Genomic DNA, 27567 nt, shown 5'->3' on the forward strand with positions numbered 1-27567 from the left:
TTTTAAATTAAGCACAAAGGTAGCCAGAAGCCTGGCCCAGAACCTGCTACAATCAATTGCCTTTCCATTGACTTGAAAGGGCGCTGGTCCAAGATGCAAACAACAACAACAAAAAAAAACATTTAAAAAAACACACAGGAATCTTTCCTGGCTTTTGCTGAAGTTCTTTTTCAGCTGTACACAGAGATTTTAGAACAGGAATGCACCTGCAGAGGTGAGCAGGGTGTGGAACAATCTGGTCTAGTGGAAGGTGTCCTTGCCCAGGGCAGGAGGTGGAACTGGATGATCTTTAAAACTCCTTCCAACCCAAACCATTCCATGATTCAATGATTCTATGCTTGGGAAAACAACCCAAACCCAACAGTCACTTTGAGAGCCAGGCACCTGGGACACTACTTTCCCCATTAAATAACCCCATTTTTACACACCTGAAGGAGGAAAGGTGTGCTCTGCCAGCTGGCCTGTTTAAACCAGTGGGACTGTTTTGGCTAGTGAGTCAGAAAGGAGCATTTTCTGGGGCTGCAGAGCCAGCAGCTGTCCCAGGAGGGGCAGAACCTCCAGCAAAAAATGAAGGACACATAGCAGTAAATTCAGCTCACGGCTCATCCAGCACAGCCAGCCTGCCAGCTGCCCAGTCCAGGAGGACAGACAGACAGTGGCAAGGAACAGAGGATGTCCCTGAGAGCAAGGGGGGCATGGGACCCCCCCACTGAGGACCTGTTCTGTGGGTGGAACAGCTAAATGGCACAGGTAATAACAAACCTGCAACAAACCCTCCAACAACCCCTCGAGGGCCTGAGAGGAGCCCAACCAAAGTGATTCCCTTCAGCTCAGGGGAAACCTCTCCAGGCTTGCACCCTCCTTTCACAAGCAAGAGGATTTCCCCCAGCCCTTGGACAGAGGGGTGGAGAACACACCATCCCTCACCCGCTTCTTTAATCAGCGGAACTAGAAAGCAAAACGTTCCTGCAATTCCCCAAAGCCCTTTGCGAGGGTGAGCGCTGAGGGCACTGCAGAACTGCCTCGTGCATCAGGACTCCCTTCCCCTTCCTACACTGTTAAAGATTAATTTTGTGGGTTATGATTCCAGCTAACGAAGCACAGCTGGAGTTTGAGTCAATAAACCCTCCGCCCCAGACAATCGAGCTCCCGCCCGGCCGCTCCTGCGTCAGCCCAGCCCTCCCTCACTCACCACTTCACCCTCCCAGGGTCTTTTGACACCATTAATTGCTTTCATTGCCTCTCAAAGTATTGTCTGGGTGGGGGGTTGCTTTGTTTTTAAAAAAATCACAGACAGGCATATTTCCTTCCCCCGGGAAAAAAAAAAAAAAAATCAGATGGGTACCAGCACGCTATTTCAAGTCACCCGTTATCCCAGAGATTCAACTGCAATTAAAATAAAAAAAAACAAACAAACAAACAAAAAAAAAAACACCAAAACACCCAACAACCTGAGGACACCAGCAGATGCCCCAGGGGAGAAGCCTGGGAGCCCCATCGTTTTGCCATGGAAGGCAAGGACCATCGGAAAGATGGAAAAGAAAACAGCGGGGATGTTTCTTCCAGAGAGCTGGGGGAAAATCTCGCTCCGTGTGGCTAAACGAGGTCAGCAGAGTTACAAAATAAAACCTCTCTTCCTCCCCCCCCCACCCACCCACCCACCCATCGAACCCCCTCGTGGCTCTCCCCAAGAGCCCTGCCCTCCCCAGCCAAGAATACCAAAATCCAAACTGGTTGCATAAGAGCCCTGGGAGAGCTGGCAGATGGAATGACGGGCGGAGAGAGCATGGGACCAACTTGGGGGAGAGACAGGAAGGGAGGGTTAGGAAAGGTTTCCTGCCCTGGGAGCTACTGCAACAAGGTCAAAACAGCTGAACGCCCTGGTGTGACATTCAAAGTCAGCCGGAGAAGGAAAGATTCCTTGCCGAGAGAGAGTCCCTGGTGAGCGTTTAATTGATCCCAGCAATGGCAAGGCCTCTGCTCCGAGAGCTGCAAGGCAGAAAAAAAGCTCCACGGAAACAAAAATATAATGTACGTGAAAGCAAAGCTTTTGCCGGTCCACATTAACTGCCAGCCAAACTCTGGACATCTGATCCCGTTGGGAATTGGCCCAAGCAGATGAGCAGGTGCAGTCCCTGCAGTCACCACTTCTCCAGAATCCAAGCCAGTACCATTAAAAAAAAAAAAAAAGGCACAGAAATGCAAATGCACAAAGAATTTACACACACACACAAATATCAAAGCTGTTTGCAAGATGATTCACGTGTCTGTGATTCAACTCTCTAAAATAATTACTATTGGATAAAAAAGGAAAAAAAAAACTGCAGGGGAAAAAAAAAAAAAAAAAAAAGAAAAAAAAAAAAAAGCCCAGCACATGCATTCCTTCTGCATACGTAAAGCTGGGAAATACAGGGAGCAGACTGGGAATGCTGGGGGGAGGTAAGAGGGGAGGGTTTGTGCTCTGCCAATGCTGGGAGCTGGAGGATTCTAAATCTTTTCCATATGTGAAGGAAATCCTCGAGTCCAGACAGCATTTTCTCCCTCTTTTTATTGATAATAAAGATAGGGAAAAGGAAAGGGGGAGGTTCTGAGAGCCCGGAATATTTTTCTTTTACTTTTCCAAATAATAAACCCACTCAAATGGCTTTAATTAGGGAAATTACACAGCAAGGGAGACCACACATCCCCCTGTAGAATAACTGACAGAGTTTGCATTTACCTTCAGCTGTGATTAGTGTAAACACCTACGAAAGGGTCAAGTTGCCTTCCAAGATAATCCTCCCCTCTCCCCTGGGCCTTCATTAGCTGTTCCAGCCCAACGTTGCTACCAGGACTGTTTCGGTAGCAAATCCGGCCCAGGCACAGCTCTGCTGCCCTGAGCTTACCAGCATCTCCATCAAAACAGAGGTCACAGACAGAGGAAGGTGCCCAGGCTCTCATCCCACCTCCTGCTCTGCTGTTCAGTAATGAACAGATGAATAAAACAACAGCCGGCAGCTACTCCGCGGTGTTTTCCTGCCTCCCTGCCAGCCCCAGTCCAGCCCTTTCACCTGGCCATTGACAGGTTTATTGTTCATCATCTCCTTCCAGGGACACCAGGGTTACACTGAAGTTGTTCCAGAGCAGGAGGGATGGCCCGAAGCACAGAGGGAGCGGAAGGGAAGGGACAGAAAAAAAATGAAGGCGATACAGAGCACGGAGACTCTTCCAGGTTTTGGGGACTGGGTCACACTCTTCATCAGAGTCTCGTGGAAGTGGTTTACAAGTTCTAGAGGAGGCAGCTGAGGAGGCAAGTGGGCATAACCACACAGGTGTAAGAGCTGTCACCAGGGGACAGCAGGTTTTGGGGATACCTGTCCCCCAGCAGGCTCTCGAGGGCTCCACGTGACGATTCCTCATCAATGGTTTTGAGTTGTCATCCACTGGTTTATAGAGAAGCTCTCAACTCCAGCACAAAGAGCCCAGGTTCGTTTTTAGGGTATTTTATCTTCTGAGAGAAAGTGAAGTTCACCAGAGAAGAAAATTACCCTTAACCACAATTTCCCTGTGCGATCCCAAGCAACTCACTTGACCTCGTCGCGCTCAGTCTCCTGCTATAAAAAGCCATCACCAACACGTTCCCTCCCTTGTACTTATTTTTTCCATCCTGTTTATATGGGTTATCCTGTTTATACTGGAAGCTCTTTGGGGCAGAGAATGACCTGTGGAGTCTGAGGCTGTGCAGAGAACTGGGGCTGCAGGTGCTGCTGAAATGGGGGAAAATACGAACGTTTTGAACCAAAAGTTCCCTGGAAGCGAAGCTGCAGCTCCTCCCATCAATATTAACAGCATTATTTTCTGAAGCCCTAAAGAAACAGATGAACAAGATCTGTGAACAGAAGGGAACATTTCCCATTTATTACCTCTCAGTGAATTATAAGGCCTAAAGGATAACTCGTTAATGGAGCGAGAGCTGTGCGCTTCTGGAAGAGCCAACTGGAATTTCCAGTCTTTGAAGGGAGGTAAGTCTGAGAGAGAAAATCTATCAGGCCTTTGGAGCTTCCCATTTTCAAAAACTCTTTGGAAGAAGGCTGAAAAGTGGCCTAGTCTTTGTTTTCTGTGTCTGTTTCCACATCAAATGACTTTGTCCCTTTCAGTGTGAGGTTGCAAAGGGGGAAGCAGAGATGTGAAGCCAGGTCCTCAGGCAATGTAAGTCAGTATTAATGGAGCAAAAGTCAACTTACACCAGCTGAGGATGTGGAACACTGTTGCTACCTCCTAAACAAAGGCAAAACTTACATATTTTTCTTTTTTTTCTTTCCCTTTCCTGCTCCTCCTGTCTGGTGAAGAGACAAGAAGCAGAAGGGCACTGATGCTTTCAGACATTTCCCCTTCTCTTCCTTCACTTCACTGCTGTAACTTCTGAGTGGCAAGAGAACAAAATGATGGTCCGACGTTCCCCCAGGTGCAAATGTTCCACTCCAAAGTTTCACTCCATCAGGTTCAGGAGAACACAGCAAGTCTGAAATACTTCATCAAGAGCAATCTGACTGGGCTTTACACTCTTACTCTGCTCTGGAGGCACTTAAAGCCCTTGGGATCCTTTGGATTTCCAAGTGTGGCTCAGAGCCTGCTCAGCCAAAAGGAGCTGGACACGGGCTGTGTTCAAGTCCTCCAAGAATGAGGACCAGTCACTGCAGCTCCTCACTGGGCAGGCTGCAACTTCTGCCTCGAGTTCTGTTTTGAGCTTTTCTTTTTCTTTTTTTGACAAGTCTTCACTGTCTTAAAGAGCAACTTTCACGGGACCAAACAAAAAAGTTAAGTTTCTCCCCAAATGCGTGTTGCTGCTGTAACAGAAACCAAACCAGGTTTTATCTGAACAGTTGAGAGTGTTTTACAAAGAAAATTCTCTATTATCTTCACCTAATGGCACAGACAGACCTGGATTTGTTGCCTCAGTCCCTCCTTTACTTTTCTTGTCCATATGAAAGAAGATTTTGCTGCTGCTTCTGCAGTTATTGAGAGCCACAGCTGGTTCTGTTGGAAACACCAGGCCCAACACCATCCTTAAAAGCTGGGCTTCCAAAATACTGAAGTGAATCAAATTACTGACCACTGATGACTTTGACACCGTAAGCTCATGGTTCAGCTTGCAGACTGTCACTCCCCAACCCCAGCCATGCTCACCTCGAGCATCCTGGTGTTGGAGTGACCCCAGAATCACCTCCTGTCCGTCCCCACAGCTGGACCACTCTCGTCACAAGCAGAAGGAGATGGCAACTAACCAGAGGGCAACGTTTCTCAGCTTTGAAAGAATTTATTTCCCCTCAGTTTCCCTCAAAACCGAAGCAACCAAACTGACAAGAGCAGAGAAACAGCAGCTGCTCCACACAGCGGAGACGAGTAACCAGAGCTTAGAGTTACATCCCAGTGTTCCCCAGGGAAGCTGGTGCCAAAAACCAGCCACATCTGCCTCTGTGACAGGACCACCCAGCACATCCTCCCTGCGTGGCAGACACCCCTCTTCAAGAGCCTTGAGCTCAGGCCTTCATTTACCACCTGCACAGAGACCAGTCGGGCTGGGAAAGATATAAAAAGATCCCCATCCTGTGGTGTTCCAAAGCCTGATCCCAGCACTGAAGAGCAGATCAGAAATATCTGAGGAGAGTGAGCAACAGCCAGGTCTGCCCACAAAGCTTCCCCGGGATGACTCAGCCCAGGCAAACCTTGAAAATCCAAAGCAAACAAGAAAACCACCAATATTAATTCAAACTCTGCAAAAAAAAAAGGAAAAGAAAATGCCTGGTGTTTAAGGAGCCATCATAAACTGTCGACACCAAAGCAAAACAGAGAAAGGTGCAGTTCACTCACAGATGTGGCACGACGGGCGGAGTTTGGCTGAACAGAACGTGTTCAAGGTGACATGCAGGTTTGGAAGGACCCTTCTTACAAACCAAACCCTCTGACACCTGCTGCAGGCACAGGAGTGAAGCCACAGCCTCCCTGGAGCCCCTTCCCTATCGCAGAGAGCCAAAAACCAGTGGAGTCTGAGCCAACTGTCATCTGCTACGCTGCCATTAAACAACACTTTCTGTTTGGAAAGCATGGTGTGTTTATAAACTCCTGTTATTTAAAGGATTTAACACATCTGGAAGGCTGGTGAGGAGCAGCAGGTCCATTTCACAGCATGGTGAAGATAAGTAAGATGATGAATTAAGTCACACAGAGAGGCCACCGCAGAGCCAGGAGCTGCCTGTTGCACTTCCAAAGCCAAAGGGAAAATATATTCACGTCCAGCGTAGAAAAACAGCTCTGTGCACCCCTTTCAACAACCCCAGGAACTGGACTGTAATACCTGAGCAGTGCCCTCAGGTGCTGTGGCCATAAACTCATCCTTTCAAGTGAAAACCAGCTGAAGCTGCCCCTCTTCTCTCCCTCCCAATCCCACTGCCCTCACATGTGCACACACACACACACACACAGCCTCCACAAAGGAAGCACAAAGGATGTGGCTCAGATAATTGGGAGAGACCGACTGACAAATTGATCCTTCGCTTCCCCAACCCGAGCGGTGTCACCGTGCACCGGTGACAAAGAGCTGTGCGGGCACAGAGCGCCCGTCACCGGGCTGGGGGTGCCTTTGTTCGGCACCAGCCAGCCCTGCACGTGGCACTTACCCCTGGCAGGGGACTCACAGCACCTCCTTAAATTATCTGACTCCATTCCACACACAGCCCGTGCAGTGGAAACGACTCGCACAAGATTTGCTGGGAACGACGAGATGAGAACGAGAGCGGCTGTGTCTGTCACTCTGCTCCTGCTGTCACCTCACAGCAGCACCTTCCTTGTTGTTACAGGCTGCACAGCTCAAGGTCCCCTTTCCTGCAGTTTTATCCCTGCCCTCGAGCCTCGTCTCCCTTCCCACGTCCCTCCCAACCCCAAACCACCACACATTACCTATGCAAACCGCCGCTTCCATCGCCGCTCCGTGATTTGCCTGCCACACCTGGGGGATTTCCCAGCAAATTGTATTACTTTATTTGGTCAATTGGCCTACAAATTGATTTTCCTGTACAAATAATGAACATTTATGGTTATTTTCCCCATAGACTGCTTTATTTCACGTGTAACAAAGACTGATTTCCTCCAGGTTTTGAGACCCGAGCGTACGAGCTGCAGTTACTGTGACCCCTGGGTGATGGATGGCAAGGACTCAAAGCACAACAGGAGGGTCTGGGGTGGGTTTTTTTTTTTATTCTCCCCTTACTACAGAAAGATATGGCAGCTGGAAGTAAACACTGGTACCAAACCAAGGAATTCTATAGCCTGTTTGCCATGGGAATAAATTCTACTGTCTTAAAAGATACTCAGTCCTGGGATCGGCCCCAAGGCCAAGCAAATGCCGATGAAGGAATCAGGGGGGACAGAGGACTGAGCTGGTGTCCTGGACAGGGATGGCAGAAGCCTGTGAGCCACCAGCATGCCCAGATGCCCAAAGCATTTGAAACAGCATCCCCTGCTCATCACAATTTTTTTTTGGGGGGGACACTCTGCAAGGCCTTTCCTTAATCTTAATTATGCTATTGAGGAGGAAAGGGGAGGGGGAATCAGGGTAGAAGGGTTTCTAGAAAACCAGCTGGGAGCGAGGGGGCCTGCTGTGATTCGTGGGCAGGGAGTGCAGTGTTGTTCTGCCCTCACCTCCCCAAGGGTGCAGAGCCACAGCAACAGCTCCACAATACATTTCACTTCCACTAATGAGAAAACGACTTTCGAGACAGAGCCTGGAGCAAGTTTTGAAGGTCACTTCCCTGCAGGTGTGGAAATGAATTGGGCCAGACCAGGGTCCAAGCCTAACTTAGGCCACAAAGGCTTATTTGTGTGCGTGGAAGGGGGTTAATAGCCCGAGGGCTGTGATGTGTGTATGTTTAATTTAATACCTCCTGATGGCTGAGGCTGTGAGGGACAGAGAAGCCTCAGCCTTGGCACTGAGGAAAGGCAGAGACAGGGAGGTTTCTGAGGTGAATCTGAGTGAGGGTGGACAGAGAAGGGAAAGTCAATTATGTGGAATAAGTCTCGGCTGCCTGCAATTCCCCATCCCCAGTCCTCAGGGGCGGGTTTGGCCCATGAAGTCTGACTTCAAATCCAATAAAAAATTAACTGATTTTGAACAACTACTAGACATGCCTCCTTGGAGTTTTAAGACGTGCTCTTCAGCTGCAGCACAGAGTGGAATTAATGAACGGAAAGAGAGGCTGAGAGTATCAGGCATGAGGCTGAAGGTTTTGCCAAATTCCTGCTCAGCTTCTCTGACTCGGAAGGGGTTGGGGGGGGGGGGTCCCTCCCTTCTCCTTGGCACTGCTAAGGACTGACATGCCCTCGGTCCATCGAGATGCTGCACGGCTGAGAGCCCCACAGAGAGCTATGTCATGACTGAGGGGACACTCATCCTCCATCAGAAGCCACTCCAGGCAAGGATGCATCTCCCACAGCCTGTCAGTTCAGTGTGCAGAGGTTTCACTCTGTGCTGTGCTTTCACGGGCTCCACGGCTGAACTGCTGCACAGCCCCACCAGAACACAAAGTCCACCTCGACAGGGAAATCAGTGCTACGAGATCAAGTTGCTCTCACATCCCCACTCCCACTCAGAAGCCAGATGACATGTGCTGGTTGGGCCAGGAGAGAGGGAACACTGAAATTCCAAGTGCTTTGTACAAAGAGATGGGGTGTCAGACAGATGACCTGCTGTGGGCATCACAACAAACCTCTGATAAGGGCAACAAAAAGGAGCTGATTATCAGCTTCACAGGGTGCAGTCCCTGGAATCACACTGTGAAACCCATTCTCCTCACTCAGCTGACACATGGAGCAAACATTAAAGTCCAGCTCCGGGGTATCAGTAACAGCACTTTGCAGTTGTCCATAACCTCTCGCTCCAAGGCCTGCAGCTCTTCCACAAAGAGGCACAGGCTATGATTCTACCTCTGAATCATCATCTGGACAAGTGAGACCAAGGGCAAGTACAGTGGGACAACCTGCTCATCATCCTGTGGTAAAATGATCAAGGATCCAAGAGTGGAACAGCACGGCCCCGACTCGAAATTTGGGGCTCCCACCACTCAGCAACCAATGCACCCCTGGAAAAGAAACCAAGCTGAGATCTGTGAGGAACTGAAGGGAGATCTGACACTCGTGTTTGCATCTCTTGTCCTGACCCCAGCAATCCCTGCTTGCTCACAGATGTGTCCTGCACACCCTGGGACGGTGCCCATCGTCCCCCACGGCTGGGTAGCACCCACAACCATCTTTAAACCCTGTGTGCCAACAAAACCAAAGGATAACCCATAACTCCTCACAGAAGTATGCAACCAGCTGGCTCAGCACACTGGAAGCAACACAAGGTGATACCACACGATTTACAATACATTTGTATATAAAAATAACACCAGGAGATAAATAACCAGCAAATACAGTGGCTTCCCAGTGAGCCCTGAATGAAGTAGGGAGTGCTGGGAGTTGTATGTTTTGAAGGTAAACACAAAGAGAATATAAAAAAAAAAAATACAAGAGAGGTAAATAATTCATCAAAAGAATGAGAAACAAGAAGCTGAAAGGAAAAAAAAAAAATAAAAGAAATACCAAAGGGAAGAGTTTTCCGGGAAGGTTGAAAAAAAACCTGACCTCTCACGGGAGTGAAAACCAAACCCAAAATTAAATGGAGTACAATGGGGTGGGAGGAAGTTTTTAAAGATGAGACATTTTATCTGGGAATGGTATCTCCCCTCTTAGGCACTGAAGGTGGGAAAGGGCTGCCAAGTTGCTGACACTGTGGTCTTACATGGCTTCCAGCCACACTGAAACCATGGACAGAGACTTCCAGCCAGTCACCCAACAAAACAAACCTGCTCACACACCAGCACTTGTTCTGAAGCAAGTCTAGTGGTTTCTTTCATCCAATGCCAACAAATCAGCCATCTATTGTACATAAAGCTACATGGACACAACCTGCCTGTGACTATTTGTAAGTCTTGTAGGTTTTCTTCAGGTTTTTGTTTGTTTGTTTGTTTTTTAAACCAAGAACTCCCTCCATAAAAGGAGCAAGCTATTTGTATTGGGGTGTTTGCTGATGGTAGCTTTTGCAGCTGACACTAAAACGCCGCACATCTGTAAAAATCTAACTAAAAAAACACGGTGTTTTTTAGGGTGTACACTAAAATGAGTGAAACACCCCAGCCTGGGGCTCCTTTCCCATCAGCTGTGCTTGGAAAGTACCTGGATGGTACTTTCCCTGGATGAGCACAGGTACTGCTGTACCTGTCCCGGGCCTCCTGGAGGAGGGGGAATGTGGGGCTCAATAGGTGGCACTCTTCCTTCTTGAACTGATGTGTTTGGGTACTCAGAGGTGCTGCAGAGCAAATTTAAGGCCCTGAGTTGTTATTTACTTGGTGATTTTCGGGGCCTGTTAAAATAAAAACCCCAGCCAAGCACAAGCTTTACCAATTACACTCTGTGCCAATCCCAATTATCCCCCTGCAGCTCCACGAGACGCAGACTCCTCGGCGGCCACATGATCCTCTTGTGCACTGCTAAGCAGCTCTGTTTTACCAGGGAGCATCTGCACTGGAGAAGTCCCTAAAAGTGAAAGTGAAATCCCACCCTGGGCACGTTTCCATCCCATCTTCCTCCTGCAGAAACCACCGGTTCCAATCCTGTCCAAGATCCCACTCTATTCCTGTCCAGGAATCCCTGTCTCCAGTTCAGGGTAAGTTCCATCCACAGGAGTTTCTCCTCTCATTAGCCAAATTTGGATAAAAAAAAGGAAAAGACGTAATGTTTTGTGCCCTGGAGCGACAGAGGATTTGTTTTCTAAATCCTCTTTCGGGGCCTTCCATAGGGAATTAGTCATGGAGGTGAGTAACATCCATGATTTGACACAGGGAGAGTGAGTAGGCACCTGACAGGTTAGCAGGAGCTGCTATATTTAGGTGCCATCAGCACACCCATGTCCTCACACATTCCTACAGGCACACCTGTGTTCAGTGTGTCCAGAAGGCACGGAAAGGGGGCAGGTAAAATCCAGCACTTTCCCTGCAATTCCCAGGGAGCAGGCAGAGAACTGAGGGGATTCTCTTCTCCCTGTCTTATCCCCACCCACGTTTAGAGCCACTGGAACCCTGAAAGCAGAGCTGACTTTTGCTCTCCAGAGATAGAAAGGGTCGATTCCCATTCTAGTTTGGAGAGCAAGACAAAGATTCAGACCACAACTCACTCCAGCTCTTCTGCCTGCAAGGACCTTGTCCCAGAGAGCAGCTCAGGTAACATAAAACACCTGAAAAGTTTAGCCACAGATTTTCAAATGTTTCTGATTTACTGGACACTTGCAGACTGAACTTAAATCTCCTGATGACAGGCTTGCTTTCCCTGATCACTCCCCAGAGATTCCTGAGTCCCTGCACCAGTAACGACCAACAGAGCAAAGGACGGACACCGAGTGGTCTGGGCTGTGTGACAGTGACTCTTGGAAGTTGAGCTCACAAGAAAGAGCTGAGCAACAGCTGGGTCAGTGGCTCCCCTCCAGACCTGGAACACACCTCTGCTGGTGTTCTCACCAGCTTCACAGCTCGGAGGACACACAGCAAGGTCAGGGACTTGGATGTCGTTACATGCCAGCTCTGTAGGACATTTGCAGTGGCACTGAAGATGTCCCACAAAGGCATCAGCTGGCCCTGCTGCACTTATGCAGAAGGCAGAGGTGTGTCAAGCACTCCTCCCTGCTCCCTCCACTTTTCCCTCAGTGCCTCTCTCCCATCAGCTCCTAAACCCAACCAAAAACCAACCCCCTTCACCCTACGAGGTCCTTGTGCTTTCACAGCTCAGTGAAGGAGAGGCCAAGCAGCACAGCCACCACCCCCAGCTGCCTGCCCTGCCCGAGGGCCTTTCATTTCCCCAAAAGCAGCCCCAGGATCCAGCCGGCCCCAGATGAGTCACCCTGCCCGTCTGGGTCCCTCCCAGAGCAGGGTGTGGGGGTGGAAGGGTTGGGGCTCCCTGCGGGCATTGCCACACAAATCTTTTTCAACCTCACCCCACCCCAAAGGAAGAGCAAACAGCAACTCTCATCCGGGGCAGGGGGACAAACAAGGGGCACGGGGATGAAGGGGAGAGAAAATGAGCAGGGATTCCAGCCCAGCTGCAGTTTATCTGCTGTACTGGGATGGTACTGGTAGGGGGATCCCCAACGCAAACGCAGCTCAGCAACTGTCTTGCCAGGAATTCCCTGCACAAGGAGGGGAATGCAGTCTCTTCCAGACAGATCTGGACCACTTTTCTGGGTTTCCCTCACTCCAGCTCAAAACAAAAGCAAAATCCAAATGTCAGAGCACGGCACAACATCGCCTGAACTCCACGGTGTGGTCTCTGCACCGGCAAAACCAAACCAAACCCCACAGCACAACCCCAAATTCTGATGGATACACAGAGAAACGGCCAAAATAAAGAGTTAATCAAATCAGGGTCAAAATCTTACACCCATTGGTTCTGGAGACACAAGATCAGGTCCGAGAGGCAGCTCCTAAGAACTCAATGCCCTATTGAAATAAATAAGGATCAGATGGACAAATCCCTCCAGACATTTCGGCTGGCTCTTCCTCTGCACTGTGCTCAGGCAGGTGAGTCATTCCCAAACAGAGCAAAAGGAAAGCAATGCCAGGCCCTCCAACAGGCAGAGGTCTGGGTTTGTTTGGACACTGGGTGCCAGCTGGAATTCTGTTTTTCAAGCCCCTCTGAAATCACATTTAAAGTTGGGAAGGTAAATGAAAGGCGAGGAAGAGTATTTAAAAACGGGAGTTAAATGAGTAATAACTGCAGATTCTTTCACAAAGGCTGCCAAGGTGGAATTTAGGTGGAAAGAAATTCTGGCCCCCTTGGGAAGTCACTGATCCCTGTGGCTCCCTGAGATATTATTTACAGAGCCCAGGAAGAGGGATAAGGGGAAGATTAGAAGAGCTCCACCTCCCCTGGAGGAGGGATACCACACAAGAGCACCTTATTTTTCAGGCAGATCTGTTGCATTGGCACCACTGCTGCACGAGGCAAGCAGTGAATCTGCTTTTTAAATCAAGGACATGCAGCAGGAGCTCCTGAGCTGTTGCCTCTCTCACCTGTTATCTCCTCCTCAGAGTTTTTATTCCTGTCTTTCCCTCAGCTGCCAACCTGCAGCTGCAGCACAGCTCGCTTTTCCTTGACAATAAAGTTATATATTGTCCTCTCTGCGAGGAAATGAAGCACAGCAAGACCCAAAAGTTTGGTGACTGCTCTATCCTGTGCTGCTGTCCTTCCATGTGCAGGGAGAACAGGCTGCAGGTGACAGGGAAGCATAGCAAAGGAGGCAGGAGAGAGCTCCTGTCTGCATCCTGACTCTGTGTTCCTTGGCTCCACCACCAGCTTGGGAGTCCCCCGGTGCTGGGTGCTGTATAAACAAGGAGCAAACCTGGCCCCAAGACCTCTTCAGTAAAGACACTTGTAAAAAGATCTGACAGCTCCTCTCTACCTCCTATTTCCCCTCTCGCTAATTTTATTGCAAGTGCAACAGTGGGTATTTCACACAGCGGAACAGCTTCTTCTGAGCCATGTTTGCAACTGCTCTGTTATTTCCTCCTGGGTTTCAGTCAGCATTTCTGGTGCCTCAGAGAGGTTCTATATGTATTTTTTTTTAAATTAATTACTCATAACACCCGTGTCACCTCACACAGCAGAAAGGGGCTACACTTGACCTTTAGGCAACAGGAAGGGAGCTCACCCTGCAGCTCTCTGCAGCCTATTAAGGGCTAATTCAGCAGTCACAGGGAAAGAGAATTATTTCAAATACATTTCAAGGCTGTTTTGGACAGGAGTGCTTCATCCAAGCTGGGGAAATGCTCTCACTGGGCCTTCTGGTAAAGAACTTAAAAAAAAATTGCTGCACATGCAAAGGGGCTGTGAAGTCCTACGGGGTATGTGGGTCAGATGTGCCAAAAAAATAATAACCAATATAATGCTGTGTCTGTGATTCTACTGATAACCATGGCCAGGGGAGAGAGGGCAGGAGGAAGCAGGAGCCAGCACACACTCTGCCCTGCAAGTCCCCAGAAGGTCCTTGGGAGTGTTTCCTGAGTTTTCTTTGCTGGCAGTAAGGGAGAGCTGAGACATTGCTAAAGCACATTCCCTTCCAAACCTCGTGGGTATCCCGCTGGGATTAACACAGCATTAACTCCCACACCCTTTGTTTCAGGGCTTTTGCTACTCGGGGAGAAGGAGGAAAGGTCTCTCCAGGGCTCCCTGCAGGAGGGGCCACCACAGCAGCTCACAAAGAGGGAGAACTCCATGAGCAGAGGTTTGGGGCCATGTGAGCTGCTGACCCTCCAACCCTTGATCTTCCTTTTCCCTTTTCCCTTCCTTCTTCTTCCCAGCTAAACTTTCTCTGCACTGTTAACCCAGGAAGGATTCACTTCAAGGCTCTTCAGCTGAGGCTCCTGACGGTTTTTTTTTTTCCCCTCACTCAATTTTCTGTCTGGAACAACTCACACACGTGGTGGATAAGCCATGAATTGAAGAGAGGGATAATTGAGATGGGCCAGAAGGGCAGTTTCGAGTTCCTGACTGTATTTTTAATTAATTGCATGCCACTTACAAGCCAATGACAGGTGTCCTATAAATCTAAAACAATTAAATACAATAAGCATAAGCTAAATAATAGTTTTGTATGTGCCATGCATATTTAAATACCCAAGTCACGAGTGTGATATTAATAAAATATATCAAAGTTCACACTGACATAAAGCAGATTTATGAGGCTATATATATAGTACAGCTGGGCCTTATATATAGCATCACAGAGGTGGCAAAAGCAATAAAAACCTAATCTGTTTGTAGGCAAGCAGCCACCATCGTGTTCGATGGGTTCACACAGGCAAAAAAAACCCCTCAAAACCCAGCTTTATTTCCTCAGTTTCAAAGATCTAATGAGCTCTCTGCAATATGACAGCTCAGGTCCTTCTCCCCACACCTGCCACCATTCCCCACACATTCACTTGCAAACCATTTCAGCCAGCCCTGAGATGCTCTAATTTATCCCACAGAACAAAAAGAAAAAAAAAAGCTTAAAATGTTCTCAGCTGCCACTGAAGAGCTGTATAAAAGGAAGTATTTTCCTTGTCCACCTTCTCCCTCCCAAAGAGCTGTCGGGGTGGGTTCACCCTGATTCAGGTCCCTCTGACCAGCCCAACTAATCACACCCAAGTGTGATGCCACTGCAGAGCTTCTGGTTTTGGTCAGCCTTTGCTGACAGGTAAAGGCTGAGTGATCCCTGGAGACCGAAAATCCCTTTCATGGGTTTCATAGTAAGGGAAAAGAACACAGCACCCAAAATTGGTCCCTCTCTGGGATTAACAACACAGCCCTCCCTCCTCCAAAAGCCCAGCCCACCTAACGCTGCACTGCAAGAGCAGCCAAAAAAAAAAAAAGCCCCAAGAAACACACACTGAAATGCCAGCACGTTTCCCAGGGCTCTGTGGAGCAGCCTGGGTGATGCCACGCATCTTTTTCAGCTCTAATTACCAGGATTGTCTGATCAAGGCAGAATTATTTGCTGATCAAGGATATTATTGATTCTAACCCGTTGGCCTACTGGGATCAGCCTGAATGACACAGCAGACCCCGACAGATTAAATACTGTCAGAACATTCCAGGGAAGCTTTGAGGGAAGATTCTCTTCCTGTGACTGCCTCAGCATATGTCAAGTTTCACAGCTCGTAGGATATCAAGATGTTTCATGCCAGGCAGGGCTAACAGCACAGCATCTCAGTGCCAGCCAGAGCTGGGGAGGGCTCTCTCTACAGATGAATGCAAGAGTGAAGAGGGAGGTGGACAAGAGGGCATTTCCTGTAGCAGTCCTTCTGGCAAGCAGTGAAGGTGAGGGTTCCATGCCCACCTCTTCTCCTGCACCCACAACCCCGTGCTGACACCTTCCCAAGGGGATTCAAGGCACACGCCCAGGGAAGGTGGATGTGGCTGTTTAAGGAGCTGCAGCCCTGACAGAACACACGTGAGCACAGCTCAGATTCCACCTCGCTTCGTAATCTGGCAGCAGACTGGAAGGCTCGACTGAAGGATCAGGAGAAAACCAAAGCAGTCAGACAAGAGAGTAAAACTGGAACAGCACCGGGGTGGGGGGAAGGCTTGGCCCTCACGAGAAAGCCACAGAGGTCGTTTGCAGCCCAACACATCTATTCATTACCCAAACCCACAAGCTCGGGCTGGCAAGGAGCAAATACCACGTGGAGAGGATGGAGAGAAGCACCAGCCCCTCCAGAGAGGCTCAGTGCACCTCCAGCTGCTCCACACCCTGGGTTTCTGCTCAAACCAGCACTGGACAGGAGGTAAAAAGGCAGAAATCCCACTGGAGACATGAAGCAAATCCTAAGGAGTAACAGACTTTAGGACAGTTGGATATTCCATCAGCACAACATGCAGTGAAGGGCCTTTGTAGTGGGGAAGGCCCGTCCTTCCCCACCCACTATGGAGATTTTAATCTTCAGTAATTGCACATGTAATTTTAATGATGCCTCCATTCATTGGAGAACTCCAAGCTGGTTTGTAAACTGGCAGGAGGTAATGATGGTTTAGGCCCATTGTTAGGTGGGAACGGTAGAACCACCAGAAATGCTGAAAAAAAATAAGAATATTCAATAAATATTTTTCTTTCTGCGCCGGGAGAAAGAGCCAGCTCTGATACGGTACGGATATGAAATACTCTTCAAACCAGGAGAGTTCCCAAACAGAAACTTCTAAAGTGATAACAGATTCGAGTCAGCAGGTTTAGATAACTTGCTCTCAAAGACTCTCGGAATGGTTATGCCGGGAAGTTCTCCAGAGTCTTCACTCAGATTTTTAATGAGCCTCAGAACAATGAGGAAATACAAAGTAAATAGAAAAACACAGCAACTGTGACTGTACTTTAAAAAGGCATAAGCAGAATTATCCAAGTAATTTTATAACCCCCAGGAGAAATAATGAAATAGAGGAACTGGACAAGTCCTAATAAATTAAGGGAGGGTGATATAATTTATGCAAATTAAAGCTTGTTAATAGGAAAGATGTTAAACTAATATATCTTTTTTGCTGAGACAATAGCACCAGGCTAATGTGCTTAGATTTCTGCAAGGTGTTTGATCTTACACCACACAACTTTTTGAGTGGGAAATAAAAGCACTACAAGTGAGAATTCAGACCTCCTGTATCCTCATCTACCAAGACACCTGGGCTAGTGACAGGGGATTGGAATGAAATGAGCTTTAAGGTCCCTTCCCACCCAAACCATTTCATGATTCTGTGATTTTATAAACACTCCACCAACAACATGTCCCTTTCTCAGCCTCCTCTGCCCTTTTTTGCATGGAAGTTATTTCCTTGTGATATGGGGGAAAAAATTCTAGTTTTTGCTTTTGTTTCCAGAGCTTGATATGAAAAGCAGTCCAGGGGGTTAGAGGAGTCCCACCACAACAAAAAATGACCCTCAAGATGCAGGTTTTTCAGCATCATGCTGCCAAAGGCAAAGCACAGTAACTTAGAGAGCACATTATTTCAGATATCCTTTACACATGATTTTTTTTTCTCAGATTCTATGGTGATTTAAAGACAACATCAGAGACATCAAAGGGAGAACTAAATCCTCCCAAAGCAAGGATGATTTTTGCCCTCTGCACACACCAGGGGACAGAAATATTTACCAGCCTCACAGAATTTACTCTTACTGAACTTACTTCTGAGAGATCCATCACAGCAAGGTGAGACTTCCAAAAAACCAGATCCACACTGCTGATGCAAACAAGCCCAGATCCACAGACCTATGGGTGACCAGCTCGTAAATCTGAAGCCAAAAAAAATGTTTCGAGGCATCCCATTGGTAATTTGGGGCCTAAAAACCCAAATGTATTTATTTTTTAATTCTGAATTAAAAGCATCCTTACAAAGAGTAGCCTTCTCAGTTTGGATGGGCTGCTCCTTGTCTGGTTTGAGACCACACTGTGCCTGCAAAACCCTCAGCAGTGGTGTTTGGGACAACACCACAACCACAAAAAAAAAAAAAATATATATTTTTATATATATTAATCAGCCCCCTGAAAGAGCCAATCTAGAAACAGATGTAAAAAACAAATAATGTAAGAAACAAATAATATAGGAAACAAATAAGGTAAGAAACAAAAATGCCAGAGGAACAGAACACCCCACATTTTCCATGCTCTGCTGGGTGTCCTCTAGATTTTGACACAAGCTATGCCAGTCTAAAGATGAAAAACAAGTCCACAGAGTTAAAGGCATGTAAATCTTGCCTGATTGTGATCAAAGTCCATCCTGCATTCACCTATTTTAACCCACATTTACTTTAGGTCTGAATGTGATGTTATCAATTCCACTGCAGTTAAATGCCAGGGGCATGGATGAGGTCCCAACACTTTTAGGCAATGGAACACCCAAGGAACAAAAAGCTATCCAGCCATTCACAACATACAACTCATTTTCATTCTTTAACTGGCTTTAAAAAAAACGTTGTAGAATACTCCAGACTAATGGTGTACAGTGTTTAAGTAACCCTGCTATTGTAAACTCGAGTGCATTGAACCATCACTGAAGAACCTCGCAGTGCCTTCCTCTGGAAGTTTACTTTGGGGTTAAGTGGGTGAATCACAAAGGGGAAATAAAAGAGGAATTGATATTACAGTCCTCTCTGGGGAAAATAAATAAATAAATAAATAAATAAAATAAATATAAAAAGGCAGGTCTGTGTGGTTCACCCCCTGCCACAGAAACAGAGATCTCAAGGATCGCAGCTGTGGCGAACGGCGGGAAAAGTTATTGATCTAAAAGAATTCATTTTTACTATAAGGGCTGGTACTTTTACTTATTTAATAAAGGTCTGGCGTCAAATCACTGTGAATTTCAGGATTATCTAATTCCATCTAATCTCATTCAATCACTGATGCTCCAGACTGTAGCAGAAAGGAATGCTTGCCCTTTCCTGTCTTCAGGGGCCATCTCTGGTTGCCCTGGCAACACAGCAAAAGCAGCTTCCACAGAGCCCAAGTACCACCTATCACATCCATCTCCGGATAAAAAGGAAGGACGGGGGTTACAAGGGAGTCTCTGCAATTTGATGGGCAGAGATAGGCAGAGCAGCAGCCACCACTGGGGTGGAATGTGCTCCTCGCTGCTGCCCCAGAGGCTCGCTGATAAAGGCAAAGCTCCTGGGGTGAGACACTCCCAGAACTCCACTGGCAGAGCACTCTGCCTGCCTTCAAAAGAAGAAGTTTGATAGTAAGAAGCTGTGGTGATTAACAGGCCCAAGATAACTGAAGCCATTCAACGTCCCAGAGCTGCCTTTCGAATCACCTGAAGCGCTCCCAGCACTGAACTGGGAACCAGCTGCAGGCAAACACACAACGTTTTTCCAGTGTCATCAGTAAAAATAGTTCAGATTCTGCGTTTTCTAGACCAAATGGCTGTCTCCAGTGTCTCCTCTATCACCAAAATCTCTCAAGTTTTCCTGCTTCCCACTTCTCTGGAGTTCTCATGGGGCCAAGAGCCTTGGCTGATGTCTGTAAATGATGCACCAAGGTGACTCTGCCTCCAGTGACCTGGCTGGTTGGCAATGCTGCTGCAAGTTTCCTTCTAGCTGAAGATATAAAAGATTAAAGAGCCTGCTTTCCACAGTGATTGAAGCTATCTTGACATCTTAAAATGAGGGATTTGATGTGCAGGAATATTTTTGTACAGGTAATCAAAGAACGGGGCAAATTTGGGCTTGATGGTTTTTCCCACATTCTTGGGCTCTGTTATACACGTGCAAAATAAGGTCAAAGCTACAATTTCCACGTGGACTGGAGGCAAAACAAATGAGCAAGAACCTTTCAGTGCTTGGGAATTCCCTCCATCCATCCTTCCTCATCCTCAGACACTGTTACAAGAAAAGCCCTTATCAGATTATATTTATGACCCAGGGGAATGTGTAATTTCCTCTCCGTTCTCCCCAGTCTGGCTAAAATAACAGAGCCAAAAATAACAAGAAGGAAACACATTGCTCCAGCAGTGCAGGTGGTGTGCACAGAAGATTTACCTTCACTCAGGAGCAGTGTGAGAGTAAAGCAGCGGTGCTAAAGATGTTCTGGCTTATTTACAAAACTGCACATGATTCCTGCAACATTAACTGACTCTTGAGGAGAGAATCTTTCCTTGTCCTCAGCTGGAAAACTGAGTTTGGGACAGAGGGCCCTACAATAACGAGTTCTTCAGTGCCATCTGCCAGAAGTCAGGAAGGTGAGCAAGGTGAGCTTGTCCTAACAGAAAAAAAAACACCCTGAAATGGTGAGAGTGATGATTCTTCAGCTGGAAAAAGTGAAGAAGATGCATTTCAATATTTCAAAACACAGAAGGAAGAAGGGCAGGGAACAGGGCAAAGATGCCAAACAAGAATCTGCTGCGCAGCAAGATGTTGTCCAGATAATGGAAATAGACTGGGCATAAGAGAAACAGGGTAAGACAATGCAGAAGTTGGGGGGGGTGGGGTGAGAAAGAAAAACAAACAAAAGCCACAAAAGCAAACAAACATGATTGATAGAAAAAGAAAAAATATAGACAAAACAATGTGATTTTGCAAGCACAATATTTTGGCCAAGCAATACTTAAATAAAAACAGAGTGGGTCTCTTTTCCAAAATCTAGGGTCAATCACAGAATTACAGAATGGTTTGGGATGGAAGGGGACCTCAAAGCATATCTCATTTCACTCCCTGCCGTGGGCAGAGACACCTTCCACTACACCAGATTGATCCAAGCCTCATCCAACCTGGCCTTGGACACCTCCAACAGGTTTCCAATAGGAAACTGCTTCTCTGTTCTCCCTGTCCCATAACTGAACCAGAACAAGCCATCTGAAAAGTTCATCATCCCTGCAGACTCCAACTAGTTGATAGCTTTAAATGCACAAAGTTTATGAGGGAGTTAATGCTGATCTTTAGTCACCCTGGCCATTCAGATCCCGTGTTCACCGAAGGCATTTGCCACCAGGCTCCAAATTAGCACTTGCTCCCTTTGAATGAGGCCAGCAAGTTTGGACACAGACCACTGCAAATTAAAACCAGGTGTCTGTGCCCTGAAGCAGCAGAGACAGCCCTAAGCAGTTTAATGACATCTCTAAATAATTTTGACAGCAAAATTACTTATCCTATGTCACCTTTACACTGCCCTTGACACGGTGCTAATAAGATGATGTTGCTTTCCCTGCTCCTATGTATTTATTTGTCCATCTTTCTTCCAATGTTCACTTTCTTTTTCTCAGAGCAGGAGATTTTCTAGACCTGATGCAGCACAGCACCAATCACCAGGCAAGGAGTTCTGGCTGCAGCTGCTGATTTTGTGGGTCAAACTTAATCCCAGAGGGGCTGAGGGCTCGGAAACTCCCTCTTCCTACAGCAGAGCCCACCAGAGGACAGGATTCCTCAGTGCCAGAAATGACCCTTGCAGGGAACCAACACCACGCAAATGTCTGTGGGGTGAGGAAACCCCCTCTGCAGCCTTCATGGAATCCCAGGGGGAAATCTGCTCACTCCAAGCAGGACCCCTCACACACACCAACCTCAGCACGAATATTCTTTCAGAGCTCAAGGCTGTTATTCCCAAACACCAAACTCACACATGGATCCTCCTCTGCCCTTCCCATCACACGTCCCTTTTGCCTCCAGTGCCTCATCACTGCTCTCTGCAACAGCAGAAATCTTCATCACAGCTCTTGCACGAGGGCAAACCTCCCCCACTTGGAACTCCTTAAAGCCCATTGTAAGATAAAATTATTTTCCTAAGCCACAGCTGCTCATACGTCTCTGCTGCTCACTCACAAGGCTGCAATCCAATTAATATTTTCCTTTCCAGAGGGTATTTAATAATCCACAAAATTAAATCCTTCAGTATTGTGCTGGCACTCTTGGTGCCATTGATCTGGGTTTGTTTTGCCTCTGTGGGAAACAATAACCAGCCCTTTTATTGGTGCAACACCCGCCCTCCAAACCCTCTGACAGTGGGCACCACTCAACTGCTGAGTGCCCCGGTCAGGAGCAGCGTTTGTGGACCATGAGGAATAATTTCCAAAGCACAACACGTTTAGGAGCACCTCTCGCTGCCACACTGATTCCCCTTTCAAGCTGCCAGTTTTCCCCTGGAAATCCCCTTTTGGTGAAGCGCTCAGTGACCCAAAACCAGTTGATTTTAAGGACTCTCCTGTGAAAGGAAAAGGTTGACACACGTTTTCCCACTGCCCTCGGATCACAAAGCCCTGCAAGCTGAGGTTGTGAACTCAGACTCAACACCTCTTCCCATCCCTGGATGGGATGTGTGAGTCTCTCACCCCATTTAAGACTATGACATATCTTATCTCCAGTTCCTCCCTAAAGGTGAAATCTGACAGATTTTGAAGAAACTTTCGTTAAGAATTCAAGTTGAATTCACAAGTCTGCAGTGCAGCACACACATGCTAAAAGTCACCTGAGCCAAGTCCATTAAAAAACAAAAGAAAAAAACCCCACAAACAAAAAAACCCCAAAAAAAGCCCAACCAACTCAAAAACCTCCAGCAAACACTAACCCAAACTAAAATGTGCTGGATTAAAAGCAACAAGCCAAATCAGCATGAAACCACAAATAAAAATCAACAGACTGTGCCAAAGACCTCGGGGGGATAAAGAGGTTTATAAGTCTGCTTTACAGAGGGGCTTTTTCCACATTCATAAGGCAGCCCCCCGGGACACAAAGGCAAAGTTATGAAAACAGTCCCCTTCACATAAACCCCAGCGTTCTCCAGCTCCAATCCTTAAGCCAACAGCAGCTCAAAAACGAACCTAATTCTAATCTGTTCCATTAACAGTGAAATTTCAGAATTAATCCTGCCTCTACAGGCAGCCAACTCAATTCTCCAGCAGGCGAAGTCCTCTTCTCATAGGAAAGTTCTCATGAAAGACTCATGTCCAGCGTGAGAGATTCCCCTTTTGGGCCAGTCTCTGAATTTGGATCTCTCCCTTCTCTGCCCCTGTGCAGCTCCTGGCTCTCCAGGAAACCTGTGGAGCAGCCAGGAGGGCATCACTGGGGAAGGGCAGTGAGTGGAGCTCCAGCCAGAGCCAAACACCACGAGTGACCCAAAGCCACTCGCTGGGGGTGACACAGAGCTGCCTTCCACCCCTGCACCCCAAAACACGGAACGGGAGAACGCTCAGAAACCTTGGGGCTACATAACAAGAGATTTTGCTGTTTACTGGCATTCAGTTTTAGAAGTAAGCAGACAGTTTTTCCATCCCTGACAAAGTCTTGGACTAACGCCTTAACCTCGGGGCATCAAACGAAAACAACGACGATGACGAAGAGCAAAAAAAGCAGCAAATAAAAAGAATCACGTATAAATCAAACCAAGAGCAAAACACAGCCCCAGCAAGCAAATGAATTACCATTGTCAGTGACCAAGTTATGCACAACCACCATGTGTCTCAGCATGCAATGAAGGAGAGGGGACAAAAAGCAAAACATCGTTCTATGGTGGGTTTTGTTTTGTTTGAATAGGGCCGTGTCACAATAGCTTTGGGGAACTCGGCCTTCCCTCATTCACCTGTGACCTGAACCTTGAACTTCAACATGGGCCACCTTTCAAACTGACACCCTGTCCAAGAACAGATGGGAAAAGAGGATGAGGAGCAGACAATGTCCAGTCAGTCCTAACTCACTTTTAAAGGCAGCACTACTAGAATGGAAACACAGTAGGGGTCACACACGGCCTGATAGGGCAAACAATCAAATTTATCTTAAGGAATGCCTTTCTGCTGCTATCCTGGATATGCAATGCTGGACTTCGCAAATCGAAGTTATTTTCATTTAGCAATAAAGATTTTAGAGCTGTTCCCCCCTCCCTCTGTCTATAAAAGCCCACTGCCACTTTTCAAGACTAGCCCTGGCTGTGGGTTGAAAGCAGAGATGGAGAGAATGCATGAGTGGTATTCGGAGCAGAGAGGGAAGTTTGATGGGTCAGAGTGAACCCTGTGGGGAATGGGCTTCACCAGAATAGACTGGAATCGATCCAGGGCTCCAAACAAGACGAACTGTGTCTGCCCAGAACTGACAAGCACAAATTTGAGGGGTAAACCCCTAGTTCACATCTGACAACCTAACTTCGAGAACGCTTAGCATCCTGTGCCTCTGTAAAACTGAACAGACCCAGACCTGTGCCATTCTTCCCTTTCTGACCTGAAAAGCCTCCGTGCAGGGGGCCGGGGGCACAAAGCACGGGGGCAGCCACAGCTGCGTGACCACAAGGACAGCTCTGCCCCTCCATCCCCGCGGCGCGCAGGGGATGCCCTCCCCATCCTCCCGCATCCCCCACGAGCTCGCCGCGACCCCGCGGGGCCCTCCTGCATCCCCCCCTCCCTTCCCTCCGCCTTTCCCCCCGCTGATTGATGGATGCCGGCGCGGGGGCGGCCGCGGCCCGGGGGGAGGAGGCGCCAGGGCGGCCGGCGCGACGCGGCCGCTCCAACCCCCCCTCCTTCTTCTCCCCTGAGCCTCGCAGGAAACCGGCGGTCGGTGGCGGAGCGGGGCCCGGCGCCGGCCCCTGTCTGCAGCTGCGGCAGCAAACGAGCTGCGACGGGGCGGCGGGGGGCGGGCGCCGCTCCCCCGGCACCGCCGGCACCGCGGCCGGGGCGCGGGCACGGCCGGGGGAAGGGGGGACGCGGCGCCAGCCCCGGGGGGGGCCCCGCGCTCGGCTGCCCTGCGGGGACCCCGCGCAGCGGGTGAGGAGCTCAGAGCCCTCGGGGAGGAAGGGAAGGGGTGGGGAGGGGGGAGGCTGTGCCCGGCTCGGCTCTGGCTCTGGCTCCTGCCAGCGCGGGGTTGGGGGCACGGCGCTGTTTCCTTTATGGACGGAGAGCTCCTGTCTCTGCGCAGCGCTTAAAGGAGAGCCAGGCAGGGCCTCTGAGCCATCGATGCGGTGATTAAAGCCCAAGCTATTCCCGCCTGGCTGGGGGGATACACAGGATGTCACCTCTCCAAAAGGAAGAGCCGGGCTTGGAGCCCTTGGAGCGCTCCCTTTGCTGCCTGCGGTGAGCAGATGGGGAGAGAGGCAGACGCCTACAAGCAGCTGGGCTTGCCCCTCTTCCAAAGGCAGTGCTTGAGTTTGGAATGTGTAGCTACGACAAGGCGCTAGCAAAAGATTTCAGGTCCAGTATGTGGAATTGTCCTTTGGTCAGATACGTGTTCGAATTACAGCACGGAAAGGGCAGCGAGCACTGACAACAGAGTTCTGATGAAAGTCCTCACTGGGGTTTGGCCTTGCTGTGCAAATTCTGACATCAAAACCCCTTTCCAGCTGGGGAAGCAGTGGGAGGCAAGTCCGGAACGATTTATTTCTCCTTTCCCAAAACTACACCAAACCTCTTTTTTCCTCTATCCGAACTTCTCAAATTCAGTTCTAAAAAGTCTACCCGACACTTGTTCCACGCAGAGCTCCCTTCCCACCTGGAAACGCACAGATCCCTGCACAACTATTAAAGATGTTGCTGCGAGGAAAGCACAGTATGGCCTTTGGGCTACCAACTAATGCAACTGGGTACTCAAAAAAGTCACCAGCAAACGGTGTCACCCGGCCAGTCACTTCTCAACACCACCACAACCGTGGCACGTCCCTTTGGTCCGCAGGTTGTTGGCTCTGATCTGCACGATTTTTAACCAAAGCACATGCCAAACTCCAAGCTGGAGGAAGCTGATCACACCACAGCACACCCTGCCCCATCAACCCAGAGGAACAGCCAGGTTTCAGTCCACCCCGTTTAAACCACCGCGGCGATGCTGCAGCAGAATCAGTGGCACAGACTGCTGCTCACAGCACACAGGCAAGACACCTTCACATTTAATTCATGTGACTCTGATTATTGTTCTGAGCCCCTTCCCATGGGAATGTGGAATGTGGATATAACCATCCAGGCACAGAGATACTACCCAGGAATGAAACAAACTCACAATTCTATCTTTTGTGCAGAACCATAAAGACACTGCATGTGGACAGAGATTGTCCACTTGACCCCAAAGAAGCAATTAAAAATTTTTTTAAAATAAGACTGGTTTCAGCTGTATCTGTTTCCACAGTGCTACTGGCAGTGTTTTAAGTCATGGTTGTTCTTTCAAACCAAGACCTGCTTTAGTTCACCAAACCAACAGCTTTGTCCTCTTGGTTAGATGTTATTGTACTTTATGGTTATTTTTATACATGATGAACTGTTTAAAAGCCGTACTTTACTATGATTTCAGCAGCTTTTTATTTACAGCATCAACATCTTTTCCATGAAGATGCTGATGAGAGATTTTGAAAGTCTCAGGATAAAGGTAAGACAGCGGAATATACAAGGAACTCAGAAGTTGGGAAGGAAAGATCTCTAAAAGCCATAACTGTGACCTGCGACATGAATGTTGTTAAAATTGTAAGCATTTAAGATGAGCTCGTTCCTCGTGAAGTTCATCTAACCAAATTCACTGATGGTTTGTAAACTGTGGCTGTTCTAACACGTGGGTGCAATTATAATTCCCTTTGGCTTTATTTAGCCATTTTTACACCTCTGCACGATACACAAAAATGAAGGGGTGGGAATAAGGAAGAGGCTCCTGAATGATTTGCCTTTGCGCACAGACAGCTCCCCCTGAAAACCAAAAAATCACGCTGTGTGCTGCTTCCTTCAGGTCAAACACTGCTCTTCCCATCTGCTCTGCTTCCAAACTCCTCTCCTGCTCGCCTCTCCCCAGACTGCAGGAACCCTCACAGTGCAAGCAGGGCTCTGGCAGACTCGACGACCCTCAGAGATCACGGCTTCATGATCACAGAAGCAAAAGGATCTTTTTTTTTTTTTTTTTTTAAGGGAAGGAGGCAGAGGAGAGGGAAGATGTCTTAGCTAAAGCACATAGTTTAACAATAATCTTACCACTGGAGACGAAATTCGACACCCAGGGCAATCACAGATTGGAGGATGTACCTGTAAGATTCCTTTGGACATAAGAGTCTTCAAACTTTTCCCTATATGCAGAAGAGAAGAAAAAGCAGAAGGAGAAGAAAAGGGATCAGCACGTTTATAAAAGGAAAGTATTTAGGGAAAGGGGGGGAATGGGGAGGGGGGTGCATGCGTCTGCTTCCCTGTACACACCCCTCCCCTCGCCTGCCTACCAACACCCACCCCCGCCTGCCGCTTCATCCAACTTTCTCCCCGCAGGTACCCGCGGAGGGAAGGAAGCAGCGGCGCAGCCCTCGGCAGCCGCTGCCTGCCCTTGGTGCCAGCGCTCCCGCAGCCCAGCAGAGCCGCGGCCGAGCCCCCGCAGGCTGCGCGCTGCCCACGCACCCGGGGCACGGCCGGGCGAGCGGGGCAGCCCACGCCGCGCCTCCCCGCTGCTCCTCCGTCCACTGCGCCTCAGTCCTCCTGACTCACCCCAGAGGAATTGAGCTTTTCCCGAAGGCAGCAGGAGCCCCAGTAATAAAAGAAACGGGAGCGATGCGCACG

General features: G+C 48.4%; 1 protein-coding gene across 6 annotated transcripts in view; it reads right to left on the minus strand.

Annotated features, from left to right (window-relative positions):
* Positions 1 to 27567, minus strand: part of SAMD11 (sterile alpha motif domain containing 11) — a 106967-nt gene that overhangs the window by 77503 nt on the left and 1897 nt on the right. For 4 of the 6 annotated variants that reach the window (XM_027882455.1, XM_027882452.1, XM_027882453.1 and 1 more), the window contains one exon: positions 26998 to 27089. In XM_027882455.1, the coding sequence (XP_027738256.1) occupies positions 26998 to 27089 (92 nt within the window). Of the gene's footprint in view, positions 1 to 26997; positions 27090 to 27495; positions 27562 to 27567 lie in introns of those variants that run through there. The other 2 variants (XM_027882457.1, XM_027882456.1) reach the window with 2 other exon arrangements.

This window comes from Empidonax traillii, unplaced genomic scaffold (assembly GCF_003031625.1).
Source record: "Empidonax traillii isolate 1590-97213 ecotype Southwest subspecies unplaced genomic scaffold, ASM303162v1 scaffold106:size2091409, whole genome shotgun sequence".
In the NCBI taxonomy this organism is placed as follows: domain Eukaryota; kingdom Metazoa; phylum Chordata; class Aves; order Passeriformes; family Tyrannidae; genus Empidonax; species Empidonax traillii.